The sequence below is a fragment of the Vidua chalybeata genome, chromosome 3 (assembly GCF_026979565.1).
Source record: "Vidua chalybeata isolate OUT-0048 chromosome 3, bVidCha1 merged haplotype, whole genome shotgun sequence".
Lineage (NCBI taxonomy): Eukaryota > Metazoa > Chordata > Aves > Passeriformes > Viduidae > Vidua > Vidua chalybeata.
Window position 1 is genome coordinate 1,989,459 of NC_071532.1, and position 15,707 is coordinate 2,005,165.

At 38.4% G+C, this 15,707-nt stretch overlaps 1 protein-coding gene across 23 annotated transcripts in view; it reads left to right on the forward strand.

Annotated features, from left to right (window-relative positions):
• Positions 1–15,707, forward strand: part of NRXN1 (neurexin 1) — a 673,696-nt gene that overhangs the window by 643,926 nt on the left and 14,063 nt on the right. For 15 of the 23 annotated variants that reach the window (XM_053937300.1, XM_053937286.1, XM_053937282.1 and 12 more), the window contains one exon: positions 10,414–10,501. In XM_053937300.1, the coding sequence (XP_053793275.1) occupies positions 10,414–10,501 (88 nt within the window). The remainder of the gene's footprint in view (positions 1–10,413; positions 10,502–15,707) is intronic. The other 8 variants (XM_053937292.1, XM_053937287.1, XM_053937283.1 and 5 more) reach the window with 1 other exon arrangement.

Consider the following 15,707-nt stretch of genomic DNA (forward strand, 5'->3'; position numbering starts at 1 on the left):
ATATCTGGGGAGGAGCAGTGTGCCTGAAAAAGTTTAAATTTATTCTTTATTGCAAAACTTTAGGGAGGAAAGTGTTGGCAGTGGGACTGGCGCTTGTTTTCCTTCAGGAGAGAAAAACTGGGCTTGAGAGAGGGATACTAGCAGATTCTTGCCTGATCTGACTGACTCAAAATACTTTGCCTTGAGTCAAAGATATGCTCAAATGAACTTGAAGAACGTGGTTCTTCAGTGTTAAATAGAAGATCCCATATCTCCTCCATTGTCTCAGTCTCTCACTTGTCTCTGGAGCAAGATGAGATGGCTGGTTTATTTAAATGGCTAAAAAGCAGTCTAGTAGTTCAAGCAGGTTCCTACAAGATAAGAAAGCTTTTTCTACCCTGAAAACATGTTAAGTGAGAGCAGAGACTCCATGTGAGTTTCAGGAGGTATCCCTTCTGAAGGGCTTTCCTTGCCTTCCCCTCTTTTGAAACCATAAAAAAATTCCCATGGATATCAGTAGACCAAGGTGTTCTTGTGTGACACAATTTAATAGTCAGGGAGACTCACAGTAAGTAAAATTGGCAGTACTGTAATTGTGAAAAAAAAGATGGAAGTGTACTTCATAGTTAGCACCTTTCTAACTTTGCTGTATTTTCATAACTCAGTGAATCACAGAATCACAAAATACCAGGTTGAAAGGGACTTCAAGGATCAACCAGCCCAGCCAAGTCTTAAAAGTGTCCAATGTTGATTTCAGTCATTTCTCTAACTTAATAAAGTTTTGCTAAGAAAAGTCTTAAAACTTGTGATTAAATTGCAAAAAAAACCCAAAGCTCCACAACAACAACAAAAAAGGCTACACTAGCAGCTCAATGGTCAATTAAAAGCACCCCCACTTCCCTGACAAAAACTCAAATTGTCAATTTTGAAGGCTTTAATAATTCTATGCCTGAGTTTTCTGAGATAAATACAAATGCAGCAAGATTCATATTCCAAAAATTCAACAGTCTCTGTACACATCATTGGTAATACAGGGATATAAATTAAAAGATTTGCTATCACTGTTGTAATGTTGCTATTTAATAAGCACAGTCTCTCTCTGAGTTAATACGAAACTGTCTCCTCTGTGTTTTGTGAGTTCAGAATTAATGGAGACCAAAATGTTTACTTCAGCAAAAGATATGGCTAAAAATAAAATGATACCAGAAAATAAAAGCATAATGCCCAGAAACATTTCCCTCGTACTTAGAGGCAAAATAATTTTCTCGCCTAGGAGAAAATAATAGCATTGCATTTCATCAACCACATTCTATTCCATATATTTTAGGCTCAGTGCAAATGTGGAAACAAAACAAAAATCAAAGTGCATTTTTGTTGTTCTTGCTCTGGGATGAACTATGGTGTTTATGGGAGAGGAATATGGATGTTCTGGAAAGGATCTTGGAAAGAAAGAACAAGAGACTTTTAAAGAATTCTGACAGATTATCTGTCTCTTGTTTTCAACCTATTTTCATTATCTGGGGGAAATAAGGGTGAAACAGGTAAGTTGAAAAGTAGCACAGCTTCTTCTGATCAGTATGGTCCACGGCAGAACTATTTGTAATTGCAGAATGAAAATTAGCCAACAAAATTATTTCTGGATCCAGAAATGTTGCACCACCGTGAATCTAAAAGTTAGATGAGAAAGGAGTAAGGCAGTGACTCATTTGTTCTTCATCCAAGCAGCCATGACAGCTTTCACAAATGGCACAGTATAAATCATAGGCATTATGTAATGAGGTGCCCATGGTTTTGGTAACTGGCAGGTTGCATAGCAGTGTCTGCTTCCAAGAGATAAAGTGCAGTTTTGTGCCACATCTCTTCAACTTTTTCTTTCTTTTTTTTTCTCCAGCATGAGAGAAAAAACTAGCTTTGGGCTAGTCGTGCCTGCATCTCCATGTGGATTGCTCCGGGCTCTGGGTCAGACCAGGCTGAGGGATCAGCCAGCAGTTCCCAAGGGCCCTGAGAGCAGGGAGTGAGCTCCTGTTTCCATCAGCCCCACTGCAGAAGGGAGGGAGAGGGCAAGATGGAGCAAAGGGAGCAGTGAGCACATGGTAGAGAGCTCATTCCCAGCCAGCCATCCCCAATATTTCCAGAAGGAAGGATAGAAGCAGTTTTGTCTTTTTACTGGACCTATAGTTCTGAATCAGTCAGAAGCAAGATGGTGCCATACTGTTCTTGTTTGTTTTTTTTTTTTTTTTGGAAAGGAAATCAAACCCTAGTCTGTTCATCTGGCACTGCAAAACAAATTTAGGTTCTTAAACAATGCAAAGATATTCATGATGCTGAGGTGACTCCTTGTGCTCAGGGGTTTATGGCATGAGTTGGCCTTGATGGGAAGGGTGTGGAAGATGGGCAATTCACTCTTGATTGCAGCCAGCACTGCTTTGAAGCATTAGTCCAACATTCATGGTAAACATCAGTTGTTCCTTGATGCAAATATCAAATTACCTCAAAAAATAAACCTTCTTCTCCCATTCTTGGTACTCTGTCACTGTGTGGCTGCTGCTTGCTCTGCTTCCAAGAGCCACAGCTAGTGCAGGATCAGCTTGTTTCAAGAAGAGAAGCTCAAAGTAGCCCTCACTGTTAAACAGGGAGTGTTCTATTAAATATCTCCTTGTAAAGCCTTTAAATATGGGAAAGTGGCCAGTGAAAAATGTACTGATGGAGATGTCTGCATTTTCATTTGTTGCCCACTGGGAGAGAAACACAGAAGAAAAACAGTGGGATAATTTTCTAGGCATCAAATCCAAAAAGTTTCAAAAGGGGTCAAGAAATATTTTAAAATAAAATTAATATAGAAATTGCTTTTGGTCTACATCTGTGAAACTAACTTAGTCCATATGTTGCAGGAGGTAAGGAACATGACCTGATATGAAAATGTTTGGATTTTTTTCTTATTTTTTAATTAGTAATACTTTAATTTTTAAAGATTAGTGCAGAGTGCTGCCTGGCTATCTGTCCAGGTAAAACGTTGTACCTTTGCGAGCATGTGGATTTCTCAGCTCTGCTTCTTTACAGATGAGATGAGTGACTCTAAGACTTTGACCAAAGCAATTAACTTCAAATTCCGAGCTTAAAGGCACACAGCTTTGTTGGCATTATTTTACTATAAATCTGTTTCTCAAATATATTCCTGCTATTTGCGGCAATTTTGCCCGTGACAATTTAGATGTTTGGGTGGAGGAGAGTGGCTGGAGGAAAAAATACAGAAGTTTTTCTGCATGGAATGAACACCATGGGTTTTTATTGTGTGGAAAGATAAACTGTCTGTATGTGGAGAGGTGGAAGATAGAACTGAAGTGATTCTGTTTTGCTGCGTGGAGCAGGTGTGTTCCCACCACTGCTGGGATTTGAGGACGGAGGCTGAAGGTGTCCTGCAGGGCATCTGAGGCATGTCTTGAGCTTTTCACCTACACCTCTGAGTTTAATTTCTGCAACACTCATTTCACTGACTGAAAGGCCTTATTGTATGTGGTTGCTATATCCTCAAGGTTTCTTTTCTTTTTTTTCTTTTTTTCCTGTGAGAGGAACTTATTAATCAAGGCTTTTGCTTTCTCCCAGCATCAAACACTGACAATTCAAGAAATAGCATGGTAGTATTAATTATATCAGAGCCAGTTTTGAGAAAGTGTTTCGATTTTCAGTTACTGTATTTTCACATTACAGGGTAATAACATGTCAGCAGTTAGTGAAAGATTTAATAAATATTGTGCATGTGCTTGAAATATTAGCATTTTAATACCCATGTCCAGAAATAACGTTTCTCAGTAGCACAGCGCTGAGAAAGTACTTTTTGGATGTGGGTGGACGAGCAGTAATTGATGCACATGTACTTGTTTGACCTATAGCAGGTTAAATACAACGTTCGAGGCAGTTGTCTAAACAGCAAATCATCTAGAGCTGATATTACTGCTACATCACTATTGCCTCTTTCCCAGCAAACTGCCTCGTGCACTGGCAGGTTATTAACACCAGATGAGGAGTACACCTGAATAATGTGACATATTCGAGTTTCTTTCCACAACTGTCTCAATAACCAGTCACAAAGATCTGCTTCATACGCCGAGAATTAAATTCAAATTATGCAGTCTTGGCTAGAAAATTGTGCAGTTAATCCCATCCTGAAAAATGAAATCTGAGTTTTTCCACATGAAGTCTTTTGTGATGTTTCATACCCTATTGGTTTCTGCCAGCACTCCCATTGATTTAGGTTACTTTATTCCTCTATTTAAAGGGGAAAAAGGGGGGAAAAGGAATATATGCAAGGGATAGTTTTTGGGAAAGTCCCTCTCTGCCTCAGAAATGAATGTGTCCAGTACAAAAGTACAAAACAACTGCTCTAAGCTCCTTTATGTAGATGTTGCACAAGCCATATTTTTCAAGGGAAGTTTACACAGCTAATGAAGAAGACAGTAGTGTTTATCTGTTGGGTATCCAAAAACTTTGTTTATGCCATGGCTGTAGCTAAACAGGCTTTTGCTAAATTGAAGCAGACCTTTATGTTTAAAAATCACTTGTAGCTGATTCTGTCTGAACTAAACTGCAATTATTTGAATAAGCTTTGTTTTCAGGAGGAAAAGTGAAGCAAGCAGAGATGATAATTAAGCATTACAGAAAAGGGTAAAAGGAGAATTAAAGGTTTAATTTCCTTGTCTGCATCTGAAAGTATGTTTTCAGACAGCCATTTGCTAACAGGCACTGGATTCTTACCCATTACTCTTCACATAATCGTGTCTCTTGATATCAACTCCCTTCTACCCTGGCCCTCCCCTTTTGCCACCTGGTCTCCTTTGCTGCCATAACCTCACTGTGGCAAGCGCATTTCTCTCTCTCTCTCAGGATTTTTTATTGAAGTGCAGAGAGAGAAATGAAAGAGAAAACAATTTCTATTTCTGCTCCTTGTTTTTCTCTTGTTTGGAGAATTGTTTACCCAGAGTGAGCACTTGGTTGGACCATGGTGGATTGTTTGGGCCTGACGGCCAATCAGATCCACCTGTGTCTGGAGAACAGGGTCACGAGTTGTGAGGAGTGAGATATGATAGTTAAAGTAGCATGTAGTATTTAGTATCCTCTTTTATATAGCATATTAATGTATTATAACATAATTATAATAAAGAAATCATTCAGCCTTCTGAAATGGAGTTAGACACCATCATTCTTCCCATTGGGTTCGCCGACATCTACAACACCTCACCAATAATTTTTCTCTTCCTTTGTTAGCTCCCCTCCCAAAACAACCCAACTTCCCATGCCTTGACCACGCCCTGGATCCTAACCACGGGTGCTGCCTGCCTGTCTCAGTGCCTCGCTGCCTGTCCTCATCTCCGCGCTCACCAGACCGTTCCAAACACGCGGAGTTTCCTCGGAGAGGCTTTGCAGCCTCGGCAGTGCTCGCCAGGCACCATCTGTTCCCAGCATCTCCTTGGCCAGTCACAGCCTCCTGCCTGGCTTTCCTGTGCCTGCTTTCTTTCTGACCTTCCTTCCTGCTCTATGGGAGCGTAATTTTGGGAAATGTGCTAGATCAGAGCCTGTGTAACTGCCAGCGCCTCTCAATAGCATCCTCACCTGACCCTTCTCATCCTCTGCTCCCTCTCCCACTCGTTTGTTGTCCAAAATCAAGCTCAAAGCTCCTCAGAGCTTTGTCATTGCCTTCTAGCTGCCTTTAGCACCAGGCACAACAGCACTGGTCTCTGCTACCATTCAGCACCAGAGCTGTACAAATAAATAAGTGTAATTCTGACTTACGCAGTTGAAGTTCTCATCTAAAATAATTTAAAGAGTAGTCATAAGGGGTTGTGCTGGTTATAATTCATATAATAATTTAGGACTGCTACCTTTTAGCTATTGTGTAATTTGGATTTGCTTGCAGTTCTCATTGGATAAAGTATATTATTGAACAGGAAAGGAATAAACTATATTCAGAGTAGCTGTAGGGTGCTATGATTTAAAGGAGAGCTGGTGCCATACTACAGCAGAAAATATGCAGGATCCATTATACTGTTAATGAATGCACAGCTCAGATTGGTGATTTAATTTTTAGGTCATATTTCTCTCATACCCTCAGGTATAGTAGACTTCATACATAAAAAACAGAGTGAGTTGGTCTGTATTTAATCTCAGTCATGCAAAAAAAATGAATAATAATAAAAAATTATTTTCCTGTATTGTTTATTCATTTGCAATTATTTCTTTTAATGACATAGCATTCAAAGAGCACTACTAGAAGGGCACAGCCATATTTTCTGGTACTAGTTTTGAACCAGTGACAGTAACCTTTGAGGCAGCTTGATATTTATCCATAGCTACAGACTGTCACTGCATTTAAACCATGGCTACAGCATCATTTTTTCATCTGGCCAGGAGCTTTCTTGAAATAGTCACCATTTCCTTCCTCAGGCAAGGTGGCAGATTGGCGATATTTTAAACTGTCTCTTGGCTCAGAGACAAATCCCAATTTCTTTATTTTTGCAAGCAGACGTAGCTGATGTAAGCAAGACCTATTCCTGCAGGGTCCACACCCCTGAATAGTTGTCAGAACCAACATTCTGCAATGGCTTCTAGTTTTACTAAATGTGGGATTTTTTTGGCTCCATTTTTTTTTATTGCCATGTTAATTGTAAGCTGTTTTTGATATGTGTACAGATGTCCAACTTTTTGAGAATCCACATTTTACAGTGGACTTCATTTCAAATCATACAGTCATAGCTGCAAATTGAATCTGAAAAATCTCTGAAAATTCACAAAGAAAAAAAGAAGCAATTAAAAGAAATTCTGCCTGACCTTTTACACTGTACACCTGCTATTTTAACTTTTTTTTAAAATTTCTTACAACTGGAGTATCACCTCTTAAATGAATTTGAACAACTCACCCAAGACACATTCTAATCCGATCATGTATGATGATGATACCAGTTGGATGTTATCCTATTAGGCACTCACTGAAATAAGGGATTTTCCACTGACTTTTAAATCCTTGATTAATGAGAATGCTTGAAGCAGTGTCCTGTAAATTAGCCATAGTGCTAGCAACAATGGCAATTCACTTAGGAGAACTGATTTCTTTTAAATCTTCCCATCCAAATTAAAAAGCATGAGGAAAAGATAATGTCAAGTAAGTAAAACACATTACTCTATCTTGCATTATTGATCTGCACCCCATGGCTGTCTGACACCCTCAGGTCTAAATTCTGCTCTCTCTTCAGGTAAATTCTCATCAGTCTGAGCACTTCTGGATAAAGAACTCCAGAAAGTAACTGGCCCACAGCATTTAATTTATGTGTTCTCTATATTCTCTATTGTTTTAGCTAATTCTGAATCCTTTTTTGAATTCTGTCCAGCAGACCAATAGCTTTCATTTGTAGTTTGGTCGCTGCTGTCTCACCTGCCTTTCACAGCTCCTTTGCCCTTTTCTCTGAAAATATGTGTGAGTAGCAGCAAGGGGCTATTTGGATTTGGGGAAAGGGGTGAATAGGGGCAGGTTGTGACACGTCTTTTAACTGGTACTTAAATTCTTCTTCAGATATTTTTTTCTGAAGAAAAACACTTTTCACATCAACTTATCACTTTGCTTCTTATTCAACTACTTATACTTGATTATTGCTTGCACAAAAATGAGTTTTATACCAAGTATTGACTTCGAAACACACATTACTTCCTTTAATAGGCTGAGACATTAACAAGGTCTTTCTCGACATTCTATATTCACATTTATTTAAAGTATTATTCATTTCTGTACCCATAATATGCATGCATTTCTATCATTCAAGAACAACCCTTTCTTCTTGTAGAAGTATGAATACTCTTTCTATAGATTGGAATTAGTGTCACTTTATGAAGACAGTTTCGACACTCTTATAAGTAGCTGAGCAAAGTATCTCTCAGACATGAAAATACTTAAAGTGCATTATTTTTGGTGATTTTGAATTACCAGAATTTTAAGAAGTAGAGTGACCTCAAGTCTTACCATGCTGTCCTATATCAAGAGTAATCAGAGACGCTGCAATAATCCCATGACTCTGCCTGATCATTTCTTCTCGGGTCACTCAAGTTACAAGGGGGACTCATCTGTGCACGGGCCAAAGCGCCCCTCATCAAAATTCCAGTTAGTCCAGTAGATCTGAGACTGTTTCTTGCTGTGACAGCTGGGTATGCATGTGATCCTCTCTGTTTAATGGTATTTGTGTAGAGCTCCTCAGTGATCCATTGATAAATATTCAGAATTCTGGCTCCAGGTCATAAAAGTATTGTCTTGTCCAGTGTTGTGGGCAAAAGGAAAAATGTGACACTGCTGCTTTGCTTACCAAATTGAAACTCTTCGGAAGATTCATGATACTTTATGTACTTATTATTATGTTTTTATAGCTAATGGTTGTTGGGTTTGCAGTACAGAGATACTTTCTTATGGGCAGGCTTTGTTGGTTACTTAGTTATTTTTTCTTTATATTAAAAAAAAAAAAAAAAAGGTAATTTTCCTCAAAGAGGCCAACCTACTGGTTTTCAAGCTTAAATGGTTCTCATCTGGGGTAAAGAAATGGACATTGGAAATTCAAGAGGATGTTTGCAGCTGGCTTTTGTTACATCTCTGGTTTTCTACATGGTAGAAATGGAGGACAACTAGAAAGCTTTTTTGGGGATATTTTTTAAATTTTGCAAATCTGCCAACTAATTTTGGCAGTATTTCAGGTTTACAGTTATTTCCTCTAGCTACAAATTTTCTCAGATACAAGGAAAGATAATTTTTGTGATTATGGCATCCAGACATAGCTGTTGCCTATAGCCTTTTTGATTACCTTCAGCAAGTTACTTCATTCTGCTATGCCTCAGTCTTTTACCTCTAAAATATATTATGATTATTATTATGGCCCTTTCTTTGTTATGCCTCACATATTAATGAATGTATTCCTGTATCACTTTCCTACTTCAGAGAAGTGCTGAAAGCTTATATTCATTAATATTCTTGAAGCATGACAAAGTAAAGCCTATTACTGTAATATGCTTCGCTTTAAAACTCTGGTTAGAATAATAATGACAAACAACATTGGTTAGCCTTTGGCCCTGCTGCACAGCTATAAAATTTTTACATCTTCAGATTTAAACTGATGAAGGAAAACTTTCATGCATTTTATGTCCCTCCTCTATACCCATGGAGAGGATAAAGGAAGAAAGTCTTGCATTCACTGAAATGGGTTGTTGGCATATTTATCATACAGGAATCCAAGAATGGCTTTTTGCCTGCTACGTCCTTAGCCTCTTGTTTGAATATGATGTAGTATTTTATTCTCTCCATCCATTTCATTCAGAAGTTTGAAATGGACAGTTATGAAATGCCTTGGCCAAAGGAAAAGCATCTTTAGTAACCTCTTTAGTAATTTCTTGAGAAACGACCAGGTGCATGGCAGGTTATATTTCCCTCGTATTATTTCCCTGAATTACTGTAGACGTTCTCATTACATTTCTAAATGACTGTTCTCAGAGGTGGCTTGAAAAGATATTCATTTTTTCGTGTTGACTGATTGATTGCCTCAGTGTTTCATTGACTATCTCCTTGTTCTTGCACTGTAAGAAACAGTAGGTAGGAATTCCCCAGTTCTTTTTTGAACTTTTATGGTGTGTTTTACCATACATCCCCTGGTTTGTCTCCTTTGTCTTGATCCATATAATATCTTTATACAAAAAATTGTCCAAACGCATTTTGGCCCTGGGACCTAATCACAGCACTCACAATACTTCACTTATTCATCACCATCACACTCACAATAATTCACTTATTTAAGAAAATACCATGATAATTTCTAGCATATACACATTTATTATTGTTTTCTTTCCTTGACTTTCTTTTCATTAAATAGTTTTCAGCTCAGTGAAAGACATGTTTGCTTCTTTTCTTTTTTTTTTGTTTTTTTTTTGACTCTGCATCTGAGAAAGCAAGTGCAGTTAATGGAGAAAACATCACTACATTTATAATAGTTTTAACAGCTGCACTGCAGGCAGTTCATTATTTTGACTTGTATTTTAATGTCCTCAGTTTTCTCAGTAATATCATAGTAGAGATATTGGAGATAAAGAGGGAAGACCAGCAGCCTCAATATACATATTCTGTTCTATTTTCTGTCCTTATTACAAAAAAAAAAAAAAAAAAAAAAATTAAAATGTGTAAGCACCCACACTGGATATCTAACACAATTCTAAATCCTGGCAAGTGCAAATTGAAAAGCAAAGTCCCATTAATACAGAGTTGGAGAGTGTCACTGCACCATTACACTTTAGGTTTGGAATGCTCTGGGCCTTGCATAAATTCAAAAAAAAAAAAAAAAAAGAAGGCATGCTGGTGAGAAACTTACAGTATGTTCAGTCAATTCAAGTACATCTATTTGACTCTTACTTTCTTTGCAGACTACAGATGACATCCTGGTGGCCTCGGCTGAATGTCCTAGCGATGATGAGGACATCGATCCCTGTGAGCCGAGCTCAGGTGGGTTAGGTTAGTCAACTTTTTTTATTACTTTCTTTTCTTTCATATTTGCATGCTCCAGTCCCCCAGAGCCCCAGCTAGCAGGGCAAGGAGAGGTTGACCTGGGCCCTTTCTACACGTGGTGGTGTTAGCAGGGAGGAAGAGTCAGCTCCGAGACATCAGATGGGAGCACGTGCCATGGTCTGAGCAAAGTTATGGCTTGGCTGAGCACCTGAGGATGGGCATTCTAGGGCTCCTGCAACTGTGTTGTGATAAAAAAAGGTGCAGCTTTATTCAGCAGGAAGGTGTTGCTATTGTTTGTGCCTTAAGCATTGCCCTTAATAAGATGAAAGTATCATATTGAAAATGTCGTGCTATGTCATGGAATCACAGAATGGCCTGGGTTGGAAGGGACCTTAAAGATCATCTAGTTCCAGTCTCCCTGATGTGGTCAGGGGCACCTTTCACTAGATCAGGTTGCTCAAAATTCCATCCAGCCTGGCCTTCAACACTTCCAGGGATGGGGCATCCACAACTTCTCTGGGAAACCTGTGCCAGTGCCTCACCACCTTCACAGAGAAGAATTTTTTCCTAATATCTAATCTAAACCTAATGTCCTCAGTTTGAATCCATGTCCCCTTGCCCCGTCACTACAGGTCTTGTAAAAGGTCCCTCTCCATTTTTCTAATAGGCTGCCTTCATGCACTGGAGGGTAGAGTTTAATTCATTTTTGGTTGTTGTTAGTGGTATGAAATTTTGTATAGATATATGAAACCTGAAGACATAGAATACAGCAGTCTCAGATTTCAAATTTTTAAATTTTTTTTTGCCAAGACAAGCCTATTCAGAGTGTATGTTTTAGCTGTACCCAGAAACAAGATATTTTGATATTCTAGTATTTGCCATGAAAGAAAAACTTAGTAGTGTTTTGGCCATGTATTTCCTACTCTGCTGAATATTGAAGATTTGGTAATAATTTTTCTCTGTGAAATAATTGAAAGGTTTGGGTAGGAAGAGGCCTTTAATTATATCTAGTCCCAAACCCCTGCAAGGGCAGGGATATCTTCTACTAGACCTGGTTGCTCAAAACCCCATCCAGCCTGGCCTTGGATGCTTCAGGGGATGGAACATCCACAGCTTCTGTGGGCAACCTGTTTCAAAAGTTCAATTTAGTTAAATACTACGTACCATCTCTAAAAATCCCATTTATCACTGAAGTGAAAGGGCTGCAAAACTTCCTATCAGTCTGAAAAATTGTATTACTCTATATCCTTTAAAATAATTTTACATAGTCCAATGAATTATTACTGCTTCTCTCTTGGTTTAAGTTTTATATTTCCTATGAGTGAGCAGCTCATGGTACCATATAGATATATCTCAGTTTTCCTTAGAATTTTCCCCAGAATTCCCTTGAATTCTGTGCTGTTTGGTATCATGCCCACTGCTAGTTGTCTGAGGTAACTTGATAATCTTTGGTGCTTGCTACTTTGCTTAAAAGTAAAAGAATTAACATCTATTTGTTGTGCAGTAATATATTTAGCTCGAGTAGAAACCAATTTAGTTTGAGATTAATAAATTAATGCAAATAGCAACTAAGAGCCAACTTAGTATGATGCCAAAATCTGGGGCAGGAGAAACGTCTACATAGCCCTAAGAAAAATGAAATTTTTCTTCATATGCAAATGCATGGTTCCTATTTTAAGTCACAGAGCTTGATACCCACATGCAAGAATTATTTACTTAAACTGAAGTAAAGGCAAAGACATTTCTGACTTGTCTCAGTGTCTGACAGACCTGCAGGATGGCACTTGAGCTCTTCCAGGAAACAATTTACAGATTTAATGACGATCCTTCAGGATTATTTTCTTTCGCTTTCCAATTAAAGGATTTCAGAGTAATTTTCAAAATTCCATTGAATTGAATGATTGTTCTTAAAACTGAGCAGCAACAGGTACACTCACAGAGTTTTGTCCCTCTGAGAGAGATATTTCACTTGCAGAAGCCTCAGACATTATGATCAAGATATTCAGGAATATTTTTTTTCCCTGCTCCTTCATTCTCATTTAGAAAATCCTGAGTTTAGCAAGACTGTCCTGTCCATGAGTCAGTGCAGTAGCTCATATGGCTCTCAGCTCATTCATGCCCGTTGTTTCCTTGCTGTACTTAACTCAGGCAGTGCTGTTCAGTAGATAAATTTACATTTAGGAGGGTGTTATTTTATTTTATAAGGTAATTTTAAGACAATTTAGCACGTAGCAACGTAGCACTAAATAATTTTCCAGATCCTCCCAGATCCTCTGGGAACGCAGCTTTGGTATTAAATTTGTATTTTCTCAGTCTTACAGCTCATTGAAAGCCAATGAAATTTCAGAATAATTCTTCTCTGAGGTAGTTTGAGCTCTGGGGCTGCAGTGTTTGGTAGTCCTGAGCATGCAGAGTCATTTAGCTGGTGGGTGCAAGAATGGGAGAGGTGAAATGAAACTTTCTGACAGCTTATTGTTTCTGTCCAAACTATGGTTCAAGAGAAGGATGTGAATGTTAGTCTTGCAGCAAAAAATTGCCATTAGCTTTACATGCTGGTGTTCAGCTTTCCTGTTTTATCTTAGCATTCATCACACAGCTACACTTCTCATTTTTGTTTATTTGAGAATGGTTTTACTGTTTCATTTGTCAGATCCCAACTGCTACTGCTTTAAAAAAAAAAAACCTGTGGATTGGCACAGAAATTATGTTCTGCATAATCCCAATTGTCTGGATCATTTTATCTGTCATTCTTCTCATCAAAATGTCATTTGTCCTCCCACTCCCAACTTTTAAAAGCTGTTAATTTGCCTTCATCAGCCTTGTCATTTTATCATACTTGAAAATACCTGAGCCAAAGGGGTTACTGAAAGTTGTAACTTCTGGCATATCAGTCTCTCTGTTTTAGTCTTAGTCACTTAGTGTTATGAATAACCTTTTTCCATGAATAGTCAGGTAGGCATTGCTCAATCTCCATAATACTGCAGGCTCCATGTGGCTTTGAGCTACTCCTAACAGTAGGCTGGAATTCAAGGAGAGAAGCACAGTGCTGTTGGCAGTGAGAGTCTGATGGTTGCTTTTGTTGCCAGTTAGAATTGGAGATACAGAAGGATATGTCCCTCCATTTAAAATATCCCCATGGTTCAGTTCAGCTTTTTCCTCCTTAACCCTTGTCAAAAACCAGACTGGCTTCCCCACAGCTACTCCTTAATGTCCTCACTGATGCTGGTGAAACTTATCAATCCTAACAAGTAATTCTAGGAGGCTGAGCATGGTTAGGGCAGTTTTATGTTTTCACTTCAGAGGCTGTAGTGTGTCATCCTTCAGCAAAGGATTCCACATCACAGCAAGAGATGATGGGCTCAGGGCTGTGTGACCAACACTTTTCTACCAAGAATTCAATCAAGGGATGGACAAAGCCCCTGCAGTTTTATTAGCAGAGCCATAACTCAATATTTCTGTGATGACTGGCCATAATATGCCTATTTCTAATCAATGTTCTCAGCTCCAAATGAGAGCATATTCAACAAACTGCTTGAAAATGGTACGCCTATATCTCATAGAAAATACTGCTTATCCAGATTTTACTAATTAGTGAGATTTATGCATAAAACAGGGCTTTTTTTCCTAGTACAAATTTATTGCAGTTTCTAGTGGCTAACAAGTCGACTCTGCCACCACCAGCTTTGCTTTCTGTGCACCTGTCTGCTAAATAATAAATGGAAAAATGCAATTTGCCACAAATTTCATATAGGACATAAAAATGTAAACCCGATTAGGAGCTGCTGAGCAGCAATCCCATCATCTTGTCTGGAACATAAAGTCACAAAAATTATAATTGCAGATTTCATTGTGGTATACAAACTGCTAAATGTGCCATAATTGGATGAAGTCATAACAAATTTATTAGCATGCAAAACTTAGTCAACATATTTTTTTTGCATTATGTTTTGTGTAGTAAGGCAACAAATATTGCTTTCACAGTCTCTCCACCTTCCCCTAAATACCAATAACAACATGAAGATTGAGGATGATGATAATAATTTTAAAAAATAGTTTATATGTCCTCAACTTCATGTTATGGAGAAAATAATAAAACCTCTTCATTTTGTAGACAAGTTACAAAAAAAATTTAGTGGTAACCTATCCAAAAAAAAAAAAAAAAAAAAAGATCCTGGGACAACTTACTGATTTTACATGAGGAGTTATAAAACTGCAGGTGGACAAATTGCCATTCTTCACATCAGGACTGCTGTTCCAGCCGTTGCTGAGCTCTGTGCAGAGCTCTGATTTCTGCTGAGTTTCAGTGAGCATTTTGTGCTACACAGCTTATTTGTTCCAGTTACTCTGGGCTGGTATTTTATTTGTTAGCTATTATCTAACCACTTCTGTAGCTATTGAAGTGTTCCAAAAGGTAGAGAGGTCTGAGCTGGGTCAAATGAAGTGAAATGACTGAGTTTAATGGCAGGGAACTCTCAACCAGGAAAAAAGTCTTACATTTTTAGACAAACACACAAACTGTTCTTTTTCTGCAAATGAATTTTAAATCTTTCTCAAATTTGTGACTCAACAGAGGTTTAAGCTCGGAATTAGGCTGAAAACTTCTCCTGACAGCCCCAGCTGAAATGGGATAAGTAGAGGTTTTGGTGGTCTTAAATGCAGTATATTCACTGGTCTTGGAAATTTTAGCAGAACGTAACCTTCAAAGTGAAAGAGGGGTTTTTCTTCAGGTTCAAACAAGTGTCTTTCAACCAGTGGAACTCCACATGTTCCAACTGAAGAAAATACTCCTTCGTCTCTTGATTTGGCAGGTTTTTGCTTCCACTTCCCAGGGCAATGTTTGAATGGCAGATCTTGTCCTTTACCTTTCTGTGGGTAAAAAGAATGATCTGGACAGAGTTCAGTCAGGTATAACAGCTGGTTAGCTTTCTTAGCCCTAACTCTTAGTTCAGAGAGATAAATGAAATAATTTATTTTCCTATATTATTAAGTAAGAATGGTTAATAGGATAGATGCTTCTGGACTGATCTTTGAGCAGGTTTTTAATTTTTCCTGCATGTTGGCCAGACTAATTGCGTTGCAGAAAACTGGTGACAACCAGAAATCTCCACAGCACCAGTTTAGCCTAGAGAGTGAGCAAGCCACTGCTGAAGATGACTCTTAGAGAGCAGCCACTGCTTTGGGGAAGGCTTAGTCCTGTGAGCAGAACAGTGTG